Consider the following 16,993-nt stretch of genomic DNA (forward strand, 5'->3'; position numbering starts at 1 on the left):
GTATCAGGTGGAGTACCTATAGGAATATCTACCTTGGGGCCAGTATCAGGTGGAGTACCTATAGGAATATCTACCTTGGGGCCAGTATCAGGTGGAGTACCTATAGGAATATCTACCTTGGGGCCAGTATCAGGTGGAGTACCTATAGGAATATCTACCTTGGGGCCAGTATCAGGTGGAGTACCTATAGGAATATCTACCTTGGGGCCAGTATCAGGTGGAGTACTTATAGGAATATCTACCTTGGGGCCAGTATCAGGTGGAGTACCTATAGGAATATCTACCTTGGGGCCAGTATCAGGTGGAGTACCTATAGGAATATCTACCTTGGGGCCAGTATCAGGTGGAGTACCTATAGGAATATCTACCTTGGGGCCAGTATCAGGTGGAGTACCTATAGGAATATCTACCTTGGGGCCAGTATCAGGTGGAGTACCTATAGGAATATCTACCTTGGGGCCAGTATCAGGTGGAGTACCTATAGGAATATCTACCTTGGGGCCAGTATCAGGTGGAGTACCTATAGGAATATCTACCTTGGGGCCAGTATCAGGTGGAGTACCTATAGGAATATCTACCTTGGGGCCAGTATCAGGTGGAGTACCTATAGGAATATCTACCTTGGGGCCAGTATCAGGTGGAGTACCTATAGGAATATCTACCTTGGGGCCAGTATCAGGTGGAGTACCTATAGGAATATCTACCTTGGGGCCAGTATCAGGTGGAGTACCTATAGGAATATCTACCTTGGGGCCAGTATCAGGTGGAGTACCTATAGGAATATCTACCTTGGGGCCAGTATCAGGTGGAGTACCTATAGGAATATCTACCTTGGGGCCAGTATCAGGCGGAGTACCTATAGGAATATCTACCTTGGGGCCAGTATCAGGCGGAGTACCTATAGGAATATCTACCTTGGGGCCAGTATCAGGCGGAGTACCTATAGGAATATCTACCTTGGGGCCAGTATCAGGCGGAGTACCTATAGGAATATCTACCTTGGGGCCAGTATCAGGCGGAGTACCTATAGGAATATCTACCTTGGGGCCAGTATCAGGTGGAGTACCTATAGGAATATCTACCTTGGGGCCAGTATCAGGTGGAGTACCTATAGGAATATCTACCTTGGGGCCAGTATCAGGTGGAGTACCTATAGGAATATCTACCTTGGGGCCAGTATCAGGCGGAGTACCTATAGGAATATCTACCTTGGGGCCAGTATCAGGCAGAGTACCTATAGGAATATCTACCTTGGGGCCAGTATCAGGTGGAGTACCTATAGGAATATCTACCTTGGGGCCAGTATCAGGTGGAGTACCTATAGGAATATCTACCTTGGGGCCAGTATCAGGTGGAGTACCTATAGGAATATCTACCTTGGGGCCAGTATCAGGTGGAGTACCTATAGGAATATCTACCTTGGGGCCAGTATCAGGTGGAGTACCTATAGGAATATCTACCTTGGGGCCAGTATCAGGTGGAGTACCTATAGGAACTGTTTGTTTTCCTTGAGTGCGATTTTTTTATTTTTATTTTTCTTAAAGCAGGATGATATTGGCTAGACTTTTGATGATGGAGATTTATGAGACTTGTTCTGTACTTGCAAGTACAATACTCCATGTTCTAATAGCTGGAGAAATGTATCCATATTTGAAATGTTGTAGTGGCTAAAGTTGACTTAAGTTTTAACATTTTTTTTTTTTAAGTGAAAGAGGTGGATCGACAGCTGGACTCCACAGCAGGGTACCACAAGCTTTTGCTTAGGGGAAGATGTGTGCAGTGTCTGCTGGGAAGCTGACTGACTGTGACAGTGTGGCCATCACTATGGGTTGCAGTACAAATCACCCCCTATTTCCTATATAGTGCTCTATTGTTGACCAGAGCCCTGTGGGCTGCCATTTTAGGACTGGGGGGGGGGTTACTCTGTACTGCTGAGGTGAGATGATGTAACGATATGATAATAGAAACCATCTCTGGAATAGATGGTCGTATATCAGTGTCGGCGTTTGTCAGGCTAGGTGCTATTGCTCCACCCTAGGTAGGCCTGAGATGCGTTTGTCAGGCTAGGTGCTATTGCTCCACCCTAGGTAGGCCTGAGATGCGTTTGTCAGGCTAGGTGCTATTGCTCCACCCTAGGTAGGCCTGAGATGCGTTTGTCAGGCTAGGTGCTATTGCTCCACCCTAGGTAGGCCTGCGATTGCTTACCTTGTTGTCACTGTCTTCATACAGGGTTCCGAATGGTTGAGCTTCCCCCTTAATACCCACTGTTCTTGGATCATGTTGTACTATTTTGCACTACATGATACAGTCACTATGATTTGTCTTCACTTAAGAGTTCAGACTTATTTTAACCAGGATTCCTCTCTCCATTACTGTCACAGTAAAGTAAAGCAATGTTCCTTCCTTCACATTTGTTCTCTGTCATATGTACCCCCACTCCTGATCATGGAATGCTTGGCTATTTTCTTCATTTACTTTGGATGTTAAAAGAGCAGAGCATGCGTCCTGGGCGGGGCACATTTACACTCTCAGCTCTCTCAACTCTCTTTTATGTACCTTTTTTATTTAACTAGGCAAGTCAGTTAAGAACACGTTCTTATTTTCAATGACAGCCTGGGAACAGTGGGTTAACTGCCTTGTTCAGGGGCAGAACGACAGATTTGTACCTTGTCAGCTCGGGGATTCGATCTTGCAACCTTCTGGTTACTAGTCCAACACTCTAACCACCTGCCTTACATTGCACTCCACGAGGAGACTGCGTGGCAGGCTGACTACCTGTTATGCGAGTGCAGCAAGGAGCCACGGTAAGGTGCTAGCTAGCATTAAACTTGTCTTATAAAAAAACAATCTTAACATAATCACTAGTTAACTACACATGGTTGATCATATTACTAGTTTATCTAGCGTGTCCTGCGTTGCATATAATCGATGCAGTGCCTGTTAATTTATCATCGAATCACAGCCTACTTCGACAAACGGGTGATTTAACAAGCGCTTTCGCGAAAAAGCACTGTTGTTGCACCAATGTACCTTAATCATAAACATCAACGCCTTTCTTTAAAATCAATACACAAGTATATATTTTTAAACCTGCATATTTAATATTGCCTGCTAACATGAATTTCTTTTAACTATGGAAATTGTCACTTCTCTTGCGTTCTGTGCAACAGTCAGGGTATTTGCAGCAGTTTGGGCCGCCTGGCTCGTTGTGAAATGTGTGAAGTCCATTTTATTCCTAACAAAGACCGTAATTAATTTGCTAGAATTGTACATAATTATGACATAGCATTGTAGGTTGTACAATGTAACAGCAATATTTAAATACGGAACGGTTCCGTATTTCACTGAAATAATAAATGTTTTGTTTTCGAAATGAAAGTTTCCGGATTTGACCATATCAATGACCTAAGGCTCGTATTTCTGTGTGTTATTATGTTATAATTAAGTCTATGATTTGATATTTGATAGAGCAGTCTGACTGAGCGATGGTAGGCACCAGCAGGCTCGTAAACATTCATTCAGCAGCTCTTTGCTGTGCTTCAAGCATTGAGCTGTTTATGACTTCAAGCCCATCAACTCCCGAGATTAGGCTGGTGTAACTGATGTGAAATGGCTAGCTAGTTAGCGGGGTGTGCGCTAATAGTGTTTCAATCGGTGATGTCACTCGCTCTGAGACCTTGACGTAGTTGTTCCCCTTTGCTCTACAAGGGCCGCGGCTTTTATGGAGCGATGGGTAAGGATGCTTCGAGGGTGGCTGTTGTCGATGTGTCCCTGGTTCGAGCCCAGGTAGGGGCGAGTAGAGGGACCGGAAGCTATACTGTTACACTGGCAATACTAAAGTGCCTATAAGAACATCCAATAGTCAAAGGTATATGAGATAGAAAAATACAAACCTAAAATTTCTTACTTCTCCAACACTTTGTTTTTGCATTATTTAAACCACATTGTAAATGTTTCATTATTTATTTGAGGCTAAATTGATTTTATTAATGTATTATGTTAAGTTAAAATAAGTGTTCATTCAGTATTGTTGTAATTGTCATTATTACAAATAAATACATTTTAAAAAGTTGTCTGATTTTAATCAGTATCTGCTTTTTTTTTGGTCCTCCAATAATCGGTATCGGTGTTGAAAAATCATAATCGGTCGACCTCTAGTGTGGAGACTGAGAGACTAATTCTAAAGCAGCTCTCACACCTAAGTAGATTAAGCACTGGTGTTTGTGTTCTAGAGCACTGGTGTTTGTTTTCTGGAGCACTGGTGTTTGTGTTCTGGAACACTGGTGTTTGTGTTCTGGAACACTGGTGTTTGTGTTCTGGAACACTGGTGTTTGTGTTCTGGAACACTGGTGTTTGTGTTCTGGAACACTGGTGTTTGTGTTCTGGAACACTGGTGTTTGTGTTCTGGAACACTGGTGTTTGTGTTCTGGAACACTGGTGTTTGTGTTCTGGAACACTGGTGTTTGTGTTCTGGAGCACTGGTGATCGTCTTCTGGATCAACAGCATGATGCCGACAGAGATAGTCGCCTCTCTTCGAGTTCTTAGGAAACTGCAGTATTTTAAAAATGTTTTAAATGTATTTTTTCTTACATTGAAGTCTTAAGTCTTGTTACATACAGTCGAGAAGAACTTTTGGATATAAGAGTAATGTCAGCTTACCAACATTACAACCAGGAATACGACTTTCCTGAAGCGGATCCTGTGTTCGGACTAGCACCCAGGACAATGGAGCTATTTCCAGTAGGCAATCCAAAACAACGACACCGCATGAGGGGCAGACTTACTCTACTATTTTAAATGTCCCGTAATAGGCACTAACTATACTATTTTAAATGTCCCGTAATAGGCACTAACTATACTAATTTTATTTAACATCTTGAGATGGGAAACCATGTTTAAATGAAGTTGAACATTGCTCTCACAATGTTAAAATGAGATCAAATCAAACGTTCTTTTTTTGTTGACCAAGTTCCACTTCTCAAAAGGCACTGAATTGGTGAAATTACCCTAACAGAGGCCCGCCAGCAGAAGACAGGATGCCGGCAGGATGCCAGTCCTCTGAAACTGCAGCAGCAACGGAAGTACCCCGAACACACTTGCCAACGATGCTGAAAAAAAAAAATCCTAGGAGAAACACTGCGCACACACTGACAAGGCCATACCTGTAATTAACTTCCGTCAGACTGCGACAATAGAAACAAACTTCACTTGTAATTATGCCTCCTCTCTTTAAATGTTTTCATCAAAGGTTTAATCACCTGGAAACAGGTTTGTGTGTTGCGAAGGGGCAGGTTGTTTTAGATAATTAAGCCACGCTAACGAGCGAAGACGTGCGGTGCTCTGCTCGCTGGCCTGATGAGCCCCCCCCCCCCCCCCCCCCCACACCTCCTTTTTGATTTTCAGAGTACAGAACAGTTCTTCTAAATGCCTGCATGCAGATAGTAGTGCAGTTTGGAGAGAGTAGTGCTGTGTGTAGTGCAGTTTGGAGAGTAGTGCTGTGTGTAGTTCAGTTTGGAGAGTAGTGCTGTGTGTAGTGCAGTTTGGGGAGAGTGGTGCAGTTTGGGGAGAGTGGTGCAGTTTGGGGAGAGTGGTGCAGCTTGGGGAGAGTGGTGCAGCTTGGGGAGAGTGGTGCAGCTTGGGGAGAGTGGTGCAGCTTGGGGAGAGTGGTGCAGTTTGGGGAGAGTGGTGCAGTTTGGGGAGAGTGGTGCAGTTTGGGGAGAGTAGTGCTGTGTGTAGTGCAGTTTGGGGAGAGTGGTGCAGTTTGGGGAGAGTGGTGCAGTTTGGGGAGAGTAGTGCAGTTTGGGGAGAGTAGTGCAGTTTGGGGAGAGTAGTGCAGTTTGGGGAGAGTAGTGCAGTTTGGGGAGAGTAGTGCAGTTTGGGGAGAGTAGTGCAGTTTGGGGAGAGTAGTGCAGTTTGGGGAGAGTAGTGCAGTTTGGGGAGAGTAGTGCTGTGTGTAGTGCAGTTTGGGGAGAGTAGTGCTGTGTGTAGTGCAGTTTGGGGAGAGCAGTGCTGTGTGTAGTGCAGTTTGGGGAGAGTAGTGCAGTTTGGGGAGAGTAGTGCTGTGTGTAGTGCAGTTTGGGGAGAGTAGTGCTGTGTGTAGTGCAGTTTGGGGAGAGAAGTGCTGTGTGTAGTGCAGTTTGGGGAGAGTAGTGCTGTGTGTAGTGCAGTTTGGGGAGAGTAGTGCTGTGTGTAGTGCAGTTTGGGGAGAGTAGTGCTGTGTGTAGTGCAGTTTGGGGAGAGTAGGGCAGTGTGTAGTGCAGTTTGGAGATTAGTGCAGTTTGGAGAGAGTAGGGCAGTGTGTAGTGCAGTTTGGAGATTAGTGCAGTGTGGAGAGAGTAGTGCAGTGTGGAGAGTAGTGCAGTTTGGAGAGAGTAGTGCAGTTTGGAGATTAGTGCAGTTTGGAGAGAGTAGGGCAGTGTGTAGTGCAGTTTGGAGAGAGTAGTGCAGTTTGGAGAGTAGTACAGGGCATCGTTTAGTGCTGTTTTTGAGAGAGTAGTGCAGTTTGAGTAGTGCATCAGTGAGTATGCAAACAAGCAGAGTGGGAGCCAGGAGCTGAGTTGAGCCTGAACGGTGCCTGGGGACTTGGGACTGTGGAGGACAGACAGACTAGACAGCGGCAGCTCTTTTTTGATGTAGCAGTTTCTGAACTTCTGAGCCTTCTGCTGTGTATTCAGACTGCCTGCTTGCATCATGACCCAGTATGATCTATCTTACAATGTGATAGAGAGAGAGTAGTTATTTTTGATGTAGCAGTTTTTCAGCCCTCCTACCCTCGGACTGATTTTGCTACCATGACCAGCTAGTGATACAGAAATAGTTTAGACCCTCAGGTCTCAGACGGCTGTTGTGCGAACTGAAACATCCTCTGTTACAGGATGATGGAGACCTTGGTCTTAGACAGCTTTTTAACAGAGAGACTAGCTTCACATCCAGGCGGCTCCCAGGTTGATGCATGGTGCCTTGGGAAGCTGTGATCGATAATGGAACCTAGTTATTTTATGCACCAGTGGGCATCTATCTACTGTAGACGAAGGATGGCTCAATTACCAGCTTTGTGTAATTACATCGTTTTAGTTTGTACAGGGGCTAGCCATCAGCGGAACGTGTGATCAGTCCCGTCTGTTGTCGTTGTTAAAACATGCCTGTCCTTCACCCTCTCTATCCCCCCCCTCTCTCTATCCACCCTCAACCCCTCTCTCTATCCCACTCTCTCTATTCCCCACTCTCTCTATCCCCCCTCTCTCTATCCACTCTCTCTATGACCCCTCTCTATCACACCTTCAGTGAAAAACACTGGGCCAAGTAATTGACTATAGCCTGCTTATCTGGAGGCACTTGTCATAGAAGATGGAAGGCTATTGTGTCCACGTCCTGAGGCCTCCCCTGCTCCCTCTGCTGGTACACTGTGACACTCCAGTCTATCCAGCAGTACGCTCTGTCTTCATCATTTATTCCCCCAGAAGCCCCTATTTATTGTGAAACCAGATCATTGCTAGCGACCATTGCCTAATGTTGGCACAATAAACATTTTCTGAGCGTGAACCTTGACCATCCTCTTGTCTCCCTCCTATAAGAGCGTACCATCGCCAGACACGAGGTGAGGGAGGTGGAGCAGCGCCACACCCAAGATGGCGTACGGGACACGCCGCCGCTGGCTGAGGCAGAGGACGTGGTTATCATATATAACAGAGTGCCCAAGACGGCGAGCACGTCGTTCACCAACATCGCCTACGACCTTTGTGGAAAGAACCACTTCCACGTTTTGCACATCAACACCACCAAGAACAATCCTGTCATGTCCTTACAAGACCAGGTGAGGACATGGCTGACACCTGCCACTTTATAAACACACCTGCCACTTTATAAACACACCTGCCACTTTATAAACACTCCTACAACGAGGCGCATCCACCAGCATTTAGAAACAGGAGGTATTAAGTAGGAGTGATGTCAGCCTGATTTGGAAGGAATTCGGCATGTACTTCAGACATCTTTTTGAATACATTTCAAAAAGATAATTTTCTAGGAGCCACGACAGTACTCATTTAAGGATTTGTTGGGGAAACCTGAATACAAATCTGTCTCCTTAGCCCTCCGGCACTTATTGACCCTTGTATTGCCTCATCAAGCACCTGGTCAGAGAAACAGTCTGGCTGTGTCCTCCACAGCCCTGACGTGTTTAGTCTGGTCTGGCTGTGTCCTCCACAGCCCTGACGTGTTTAGTCTGGTCTGGCTGTGTCCTCCACAGCCCTGACGTGTTTAGTCTGGTCTGGCTGTGTCCTCCACAGCCCTGACGTGTTTAGTCTGGTCTGGCTGTGTCCTCCACAGCCCTGACGCGTTTAGTCTGGTCTGGCTGTGTCCTCCACAGCCCTGACGCGTTTAGTCTGGTCTAGCTGTGTCCTCCACAGCCCTGACGTGTTTAGTCTGGTCTGGCTGTGTCCTCCACAGCCCTGACGTGTTTAGTCTGGTCTGGCTGTGTCCTCCACAGCCCTGACGTGTTTAGTCTGGTCTGGCTGTGTCCTCCACAGCCCTGACGCGTTTAGTCTGGTCTGGCTGTGTCCTCCACAGCCCTGACGTGTTTAGTCTGGTCTGGCTGTGTCCTCCACAGCCCTGACGTGTTTAGTCTGGTCTGGCTGTGTCCTCCACAGCCCTGACTCCACAGCCCTGACGTGTTTAGTCTGACTGCGTCCTCCACAGCCCTGACGTGTTTAGTCTGACTGTGTGCATTTGTATTCCTGACTGTCACTGTGACTCCTGTTGAGAACACGGAGAACGAGCAGAAGGAATGCCTTGGAGCCTCTGGCTAGAGCCGTGATGGTGTTAGTTCAGTCCGCTCCTCTGCTCTGCCAAGGTAATAACCTGTCTGTTCTCACAGCGGTCTCTTCCCTGTGCAGACGATACGACATGGGTGGGGAGAATCTGAGCATTGTTAAATGTCACTTAGATGAGAGAAACTCGTAGCCACAAGGGACTGTAGTGTGGATTGCACATAAATCCAATCTCTCTCACATATAAATGTGATCTTTGATGTTCTTTTTAAACTTATCTGTTTGGATAAGAGTGTTACCCCAAAATAAGAAAATGGGAACGTTAACAAAACCTTTCAGTTTAAAGAAGAAGATGTTAATGGGGACAGGAAGGAAGTTGTGTGTTTTTTTTGTGTTTTTTTTAAACCTTTTTATTAAACTAGGCAAGTCAGTTAAGAACAAATTCTTATTCACAATGACGGCCTAGGAATGGTGGGTTAACTGCCTTGTTCAGGGGGGCAGAACGACAGATTTTTACCTTGTCAGCTCGGGGGATTCAATCTTACAACCTTTTCAGTTACAAGTCCAATGCTCTAAACCACTAGGCTACCCTGCCACTCTAATGTACTTGTCCTCGTGTCTGTGTCAGACATGCATAGACGACATGGATAACAAACTAATCAGCTTGTGTGATTTAGGACTCTTGATTTGTGCTTCCAGGTGCGCTTTGTCCGAAACGTGACGTCCTGGAGAGCGATGAAACCTGGGTTCTACCACGGACATGTGGCTTTCCTCGACTTCTCCAAGTAAAACTCTCCACAACATTCTTTACTTAAACGATATCCAGATGAGTAACAAACACATTTTATATGACAGAGGAACAAGGTCTTGACTTTGTGCTTTTATTTATTTAGTTACTGATGTAGACTTTTTTTTTTTTTACTGCTCTAATCGCTTGTATAATTCTCCTACTGTGGGATTCATCTTTGCTCTTCATTTTCTCAAAACGGCTGCTGCCACCATGTGGCTGAAAGTGGAACTAGTCCTGTATTTGTGAAATGCATTGGGCGTGAATCAAAAGCTCCAAAGAAGTTCAGCTATTCTTTTAGCAGTTCACTTCTAACTGTTGTGATGAGGTGTTCACTTCTAACTGTTGATGAGGTGTTCCCCTAACTGTTGTCATTAGGTGTTCCCCTAACTGTTGTGATGAGGTGTTCCCCTAACTGTTGTGATGAGGTGTTCCCCTAACTGTTGTGATGAGGTGTTCCCCTAACTGTTGTCATTAGGTGTTCCCCTAACTGTTGATGAGGTGTTCCCCTAACTGTTGTCATTAGGTGTTCCCCTAACTGTTGATGAGGTGTTCCCCTAACTGTTGTCATTAGGTGTTCCCCTAACTGTTGTCATTAGGTGTTCCCCTAACTGTTGTCATTAGGTGTTCCCCTAACTGTTGTCATTAGGTGTTCCCCTAACTGTTGTCATTAGGGACAGGTACACCACTGTAACGTTTGGGGTCACTTAGAAATGTTCTTGTTTTTGAAAGAAAAGCACATGTTTTGTCTAGTTAAAATAACACCAAATTAATCAGAAATACAGTGTAGACATTGTTAATGGAGAACAGCTGTGCAGCGATGCTCCCCATCCAACCTGGCAGAGCTTGAGAGGATCTGCAGAGAAGAATGGGAGAAACTCCCCAAATACAGGTGTGCCAAGCTTGTAGCGTCATACCCAAGAAGACTCAAGGCTGTAATCGGTGCCAAAGGTGCTTCAACAAAGTACTGAGGAAAGGGTCTGAATACTTATGTAAATGTGATATTTCAGTTTTTATTTTTTATACATTTTCAAACATTTCATTTGCTTTGTCATTATGGAGTATTGTGTGTAGATTTATGAGGGGGAAAAAACTATTTAATCATTTTTAGAATAAGGCTGTAACGTAACAAAATGTGGGAAAAGTGTAGCGATCTTATTACTTTCCGAATGCACTATATACTCCTAACTATTGTGATTAGGTACAGGTATACTCCCAACTATTGTGATTAGGTACAGGCATTCTCCTAACTATTGTGATTAGGTACAGGTATTCTCCTAACTATTGTGATTAGGTACAGGTATTCTCCTAACTATTGTGATTAGGTACAGGTATTCTCCTAACTATTGTGATTAGGTACAGGTATATTCCTAACTATTGTGATTAGGTACAGGTATTCTCCTAACTATTGTGATTAGGTACAGGTATTCTCCTAACTATTGTGATTAGGTACAGGTATTCTCCTAACTATTGTGATTAGGTACAGGTATTCTCCTAACTATTGTGATTAGGTACAGGCATTCTCCTAACTATTGTGATTAGGTACAGGTATTCTCCTAACTATTGTGATTAGGTACAGGTATTCTCCTAACTATTGTGATTAGGTACAGGTATTCTCCTAACTATTGTGATTTGGGACAGGTCTTCTCCTAACTATTGTGATTAGGTACAGGTATATTTGTAACTATTGTGATTAGGTACAGGTATATTTGTAACTTGTGATTAGGTACAGGTCTTCTCCTAACTATTGTGATTAGGTACAGGTATTCTCCTAACTTTTGTGATTAGGTACAGGTATTCTCCTAACTATTGTGATTAGGTACAGGTATATTCATAACTTGTGATTAGGTACAGGTATTCTCCTAACTATTGTGATTAGGTACAGGTATATTCCTAACTATTGTGATTAGGTACAGGTATATTCCTAACTATTGTGATTACGTACAGGTATATTCCTAACTATTGTGATTAGGTACAGGTCTTCTAACTATTGTGATTAGGTACAGGTCTTCTAACTTGTGATTAGGTACAGGTCTTCTAACTTGTGATTAGGTACAGGTCTTCTCCTAACTATTGTGATTAGGTACAGGTATATTCATAACTATTGTGATTAGGTACAGGTCTTCTAACTTGTGATTAGGTACAGGTCTTCTCCTAACTATTGTGATTAGGTACAGGTATTCTCCTAACTATTGTGATTAGGTACAGGTAATCTCCTAACTATTGTGATTAGGTACAGGTATATTCGTAACTATTGTGATTAGCTACAGGTATATTCGTAACTATTGTGATTAGGAACAGGTATATTCGTAACTATTGTGATTACGTACAGGTATATTCCTAACTATTGTGATTAGGTACAGGTATATTCCTAACTATTGTGATTAGGTACAGGTCTTCTAACTTGTGATTAGGTACAGGTCTTCTAACTTGTGATTAGGTACAGGTATACTCCTAACTATTGTGATTAGGTACAGGTATTCTCCTAACTATTGTGATTACGTACAGGTAAATTCCTAACTATTGTGATTAGGTACAGGTATTCTCCTAACTATTGTGATTAGGTACAGGTATTCTCCTAACTATTGTGATTAGGTACAGGTATACTCCCAACTATTGTGATTAGGTACAGGTATATTCCTAACTATTGTGATTAGGTACAGGTATTCTCCTAACTATTGTGATTAGGTACAGGTATATTCATAACTATTGTGATTAGGTACAGGTATTCTCCTAACTATTGTGATTAGGTACAGGTATATTCATAACTATTGTGATTAGGTACAGGGATATTCGTAACTATTGTGATTAGGTACAGGTATATTCGTAACTATTGTGATTAGGTACAGGTATTCTCCTAACTATTGTGATTAGGTACAGGTATTCTCCTAACTATTGTGATTAGGTACAGGTATATTCATAACTATTGTGATTAGGTACAGGCATTCTCCTAACTATTGTGATTAGGTACAGGTATTCTCCTAACTATTGTGATTAGGTACAGGTCTTCTAACTTCTGATTAGGTACAGGTATATTCATAACTATTGTGATTAGGTACAGGTATATTTGTAACTATTGTGATTAGGTACAGGTATATTCGTAACTTGTGATTAGGTACAGGTCTTCTCCTAACTATTGTGATTAGGTACAGGTCTTCTCCTAACTATTGTGATTAGGTACAGGTATTCTCCTAACTATTGTGATTAGGTACAGGTATTCTCCTAACTATTGTGATTAGGTACAGGTATTCTCCTAACTATTGTGATTAGGTACAGGTCTTCTAACTTGTGATTATGTACAGGTATATTCATAACTATTGTGATTAGGTACAGGTATTCTCCTAACTATTGTGATTAGGTACAGGTATATTCATAACTATTGTGATTAGGTACAGGTATTCTCCTAACTATTGTGATTAGGTACAGGTATTCTCCTAACTATTGTGATTAGGTACAGGTATATTCCTAACTATTGTGATTAGGTACAGGTCTTCTAACTTGTGATTAGGTACAGGTCTTCTAACTTGTGATTAGGTACAGGTCTTCTAACTTGTGATTAGGTACAGGTCTTCTAACTTGTGATTAGGTACAGGTCTTCTAACTTGTGATTAGGTACAGGTCTTCTAACTTGTGATTAGGTACAGGTCTTCTCCTAACTATTGTGATTAGGTACAGGTATTCTCCTAACTATTGTGATTAGGTACAGGTATTCTCCTAACTATTGTGATTAGGTACAGGTATTCTCCTAACTATTGTGATTAGGTACAGGTATATTCATAACTATTGTGATTAGGTACAGGTCTTCTAACTTCTGATTAGGTACAGGTATATTCATAACTATTGTGATTAGGTACAGGTCTTCTAACTTGTGATTAGGTACAGGTATTCTCCTAACTTTTGTGATTAGGTACAGGTATATTCATAACTATTGTGATTAGGTACAGGTATTCTCCTAACTATTGTGATTAGGTACAGGTATATTCGTAACTTGTGATTAGGTACAGGTATATTTGTAACTATTGTGATTAGGTACAGGTATATTCATAACTATTGTGATTAGGTACAGGTATATTCGTAACTATTGTGATTAGGTACAGGTCTTCTAACTATTGTGATTAGGTACAGGTATATTCGTAACTATTGTGATTAGGTACAGGTATATTCGTAACTATTGTGATTAGGTACAGGTATATTCGTAACTATTGTGATTAGGTACAGGTATTCTCCTAACTATTGTGAATGGGTACAGGTATTCTCCTAACTATTGTGATTAGGTACAGGTATTCTCCTAACTATTGTGATTAGGTACAGGTATTCTCCTAACTATTGTGATTAGGTACAGGTATATTCATAACTATTGTGATTACGTACAGGTATATTCCTAACTATTGTGATTAGGTACAGGTATATTCCTAACTTTTGTGATTACGTACAGGTATATTCCTAACTATTGTGATTACGTACAGGTATATTCCTAACTATTATGATTAGGTACAGGTCTTCTAACTTGTGATTAGGTGCAGGTCTTCTAACTTGTGATTAGGTACAGGTCTTCTAACTTGTGATTAGGTACAGGCCTTCTCCTAACTATTGTGATTAGGTACAGGTCTTCTCCTAACTATTGTGATTAGGTACAGGTCTTCTCCTAACTATTGTGATTAGGTACAGGTATATTCATAACTATTGTGATTAGGTACAGGTATATTTGTAACTATTGTGATTAGGTACAGGTATATTCGTAACTTGTGATTAGGTACAGGTCTTCTCCTAACTATTGTGATTAGGTACAGGTCTTCTCCTAACTATTGTGATTAGGTACAGGTATTCTCCTAACTATTGTGATTAGGTACAGGTATTCTCCTAACTATTGTGATTAGGTACAGGTATTCTCCTAACTATTGTGATTAGGAACAGGTATATTCGTAACTATTGTGATTAGGTACAGGTATATTCCTAACTATTGTGATTACGTACAGGTATATTCCTAACTATTGTGATTAGGTACAGGTATATTCCTTACTATTGTGATTAGGTACAGGTCTTCTAACTTGTGATTAGGTACAGGTCTTCTAACTTGTGATTAGGTACAGGTCTATTCATAACTATTGTGATTAGGTACAGGTATTCTCCTAACTATTGTGATTACGTACAGGTATATTCCTAACTATTGTGATTAGGTACAGGTATATTCCTAACTATTGTGATTAGGTACAGGTCTTCTAACTTGTGATTAGGTACAATTCTATTCATAACTATTGTGATTAGGTACAGGTATTCTCCTAACTATTGTGATTAGGTACAGGTCTTCTAACTTGTGATTAGGTACAGGTCTTCTAACTTGTGATTAGGTACAGGTATTCTCCTAACTATTGTGATTAGGTACAGGTATTCTCCTAACTATTGTGATTAGGTACAGGTATTCTCCTAACTATTGTGATTAGGTACAGGTATATTCATAACTATTGTGATTAGGTACAGGTCTTCTAACTTGTGATTAGGTACAGGTATATTCATAACTATTGTGATTAGGTACAGGTCTTCTAACTTGTGATTAGGTACAGGTATTCTCCTAACTATTGTGATTAGGTACAGGTATATTCATAACTATTGTGATTAGGTACAGGTATTCTCCTAACTATTGTGATTAGGTACAGGTATATTCATAACTATTGTGATTAGGTACAGGTATATTTGTAACTATTGTGATTAGGTACAGGTATATTCGTAACTATTGTGATTAGGTACAGGTATATTCGTAACTATTGTGATTAGGTACAGGTATTCTCCTAACTATTGTGATTAGGTACAGGTATATTCATAACTATTGTGATTAGGTACAGGTATTCTCCTAACTATTGTGATTAGGTACAGGTATTCTCCTAACTATTGTGATTAGGTACAGGTATTCTCCTAACTATTGTGATTAGGTACAGGTATTCTCCTAACTATTGTGATTAGGTACAGGTCTTCTCCTAACTATTGTGATTAGGTACAGGTCTTCTCCTAACTATTGTGATTAGGTACAGGTATTCTCCTAACTATTGTGATTACGTACAGGTATATTCCTAACTATTGTGATTAGGTACAGGTCTTCTAACTTGTGATTAGGTGCAGGTCTTCTAACTTGTGATTAGGTACAGGTCTTCTAACTTGTGATTAGGTACAGGTATATTCATAACTATTGTGATTAGGTACAGGTATATTTGTAACTATTGTGATTAGGTACAGGTATATTCGTAACTTGTGATTAGGTACAGGTCTTCTCCTAACTATTGTGATTAGGTACAGGTCTTCTCCTAACTATTGTGATTAGGTACAGGTATTCTCCTAACTCTTGTGATTAGGTACAGGTAATATCCTAACTATTGTGATTAGGTACAGGTATTCTCCTAACTATTGTGATTAGGTACAGGTATATTCGTAACTATTGTGATTAGGAACAGGTATATTCGTAACTATTGTGATTACGTACAGGTATATTCCTAACTATTGTGATTAGGTACAGGTATTCTCCTAACTATTGTGATTAGGTACAGGTATATTCATAACTATTGTGATTAGGTACAGGTATTCTCCTAACTATTGTGATTAGGTACAGGTATATTCATAACTATTGTGATTAGGTACAGGGATATTCGTAACTATTGTGATTAGGTACAGGTATATTCGTAACTATTGTGATTAGGTACAGGTATTCTCCTAACTATTGTGATTAGGTACAGGTATTCTCCTAACTATTGTGATTAGGTACAGGTATATTCATAACTATTGTGATTAGGTACAGGTATTCTCCTAACTATTGTGATTAGGTACAGGTATATTCATAACTATTGTGATTAGGTACAGGTATTCTCCTAACTATTATGATTAGGTACAGGTATTCTCCTAACTATTGTGATTAGGTACAGGTATTCTCCTAACTATTGTGATTAGGTACATGTATTCTCCTAACTATTGTGATTAGGTACAGGTCTTCTCCTAACTATTGTGATTAGGTACAGGTATTCTCCTAACTATTGTGATTACGTACAGGTATATTCCTAACTTTTGTGATTACGTACAGGTATATTCCTAACTATTGTGATTAGGTACAGGTATTCTCCTAACTATTGTGATTAGGTACAGGTCTTCTAACTTGTGATTAGGTGCAGGTCTTCTAACTTGTGATTAGGTGCAGGTCTTCTAACTTGTGATTAGGTACAGGTCTTCTAACTTGTGATTAGGTACAGGTCTATTCATAACTATTGTGATTAGGTACAGGTATTCTCCTAACTATTGTGATTAGGTACAGGTCTTCTAACTTGTGATTAGGTACAGGTCTTCTAACTATTGTGATTAGGTACAGGTATTCTCCTAACTATTGTGATTAGGTACAGGTATATTCATAACTATTGTGATTAGGTACAGGTATTCTCCTAACTATTGTGATTAGGTACA

At 41.4% G+C, this 16,993-nt stretch overlaps 1 protein-coding gene across 1 annotated transcript in view; it reads left to right on the plus strand.

Moving 5' to 3' along the window:
* The window catches only part of LOC139409775 (heparan sulfate 2-O-sulfotransferase 1-like), a 42,895-nt gene that overhangs the window by 16,621 nt on the left and 9,281 nt on the right, over positions 1 to 16,993 (plus strand). Inside the window, exons 2-3 of the mRNA XM_071155153.1 lie at positions 7,576 to 7,814; positions 9,469 to 9,554. Coding sequence (XP_071011254.1) covers positions 7,576 to 7,814; positions 9,469 to 9,554 — 325 coding nt within the window. The remainder of the gene's footprint in view (positions 1 to 7,575; positions 7,815 to 9,468; positions 9,555 to 16,993) is intronic.

The sequence above is a fragment of the Oncorhynchus clarkii genome, chromosome 5, assembly GCF_045791955.1.
Source record: "Oncorhynchus clarkii lewisi isolate Uvic-CL-2024 chromosome 5, UVic_Ocla_1.0, whole genome shotgun sequence".
Classification (NCBI taxonomy): Eukaryota; Metazoa; Chordata; class Actinopteri; order Salmoniformes; family Salmonidae; genus Oncorhynchus; species Oncorhynchus clarkii.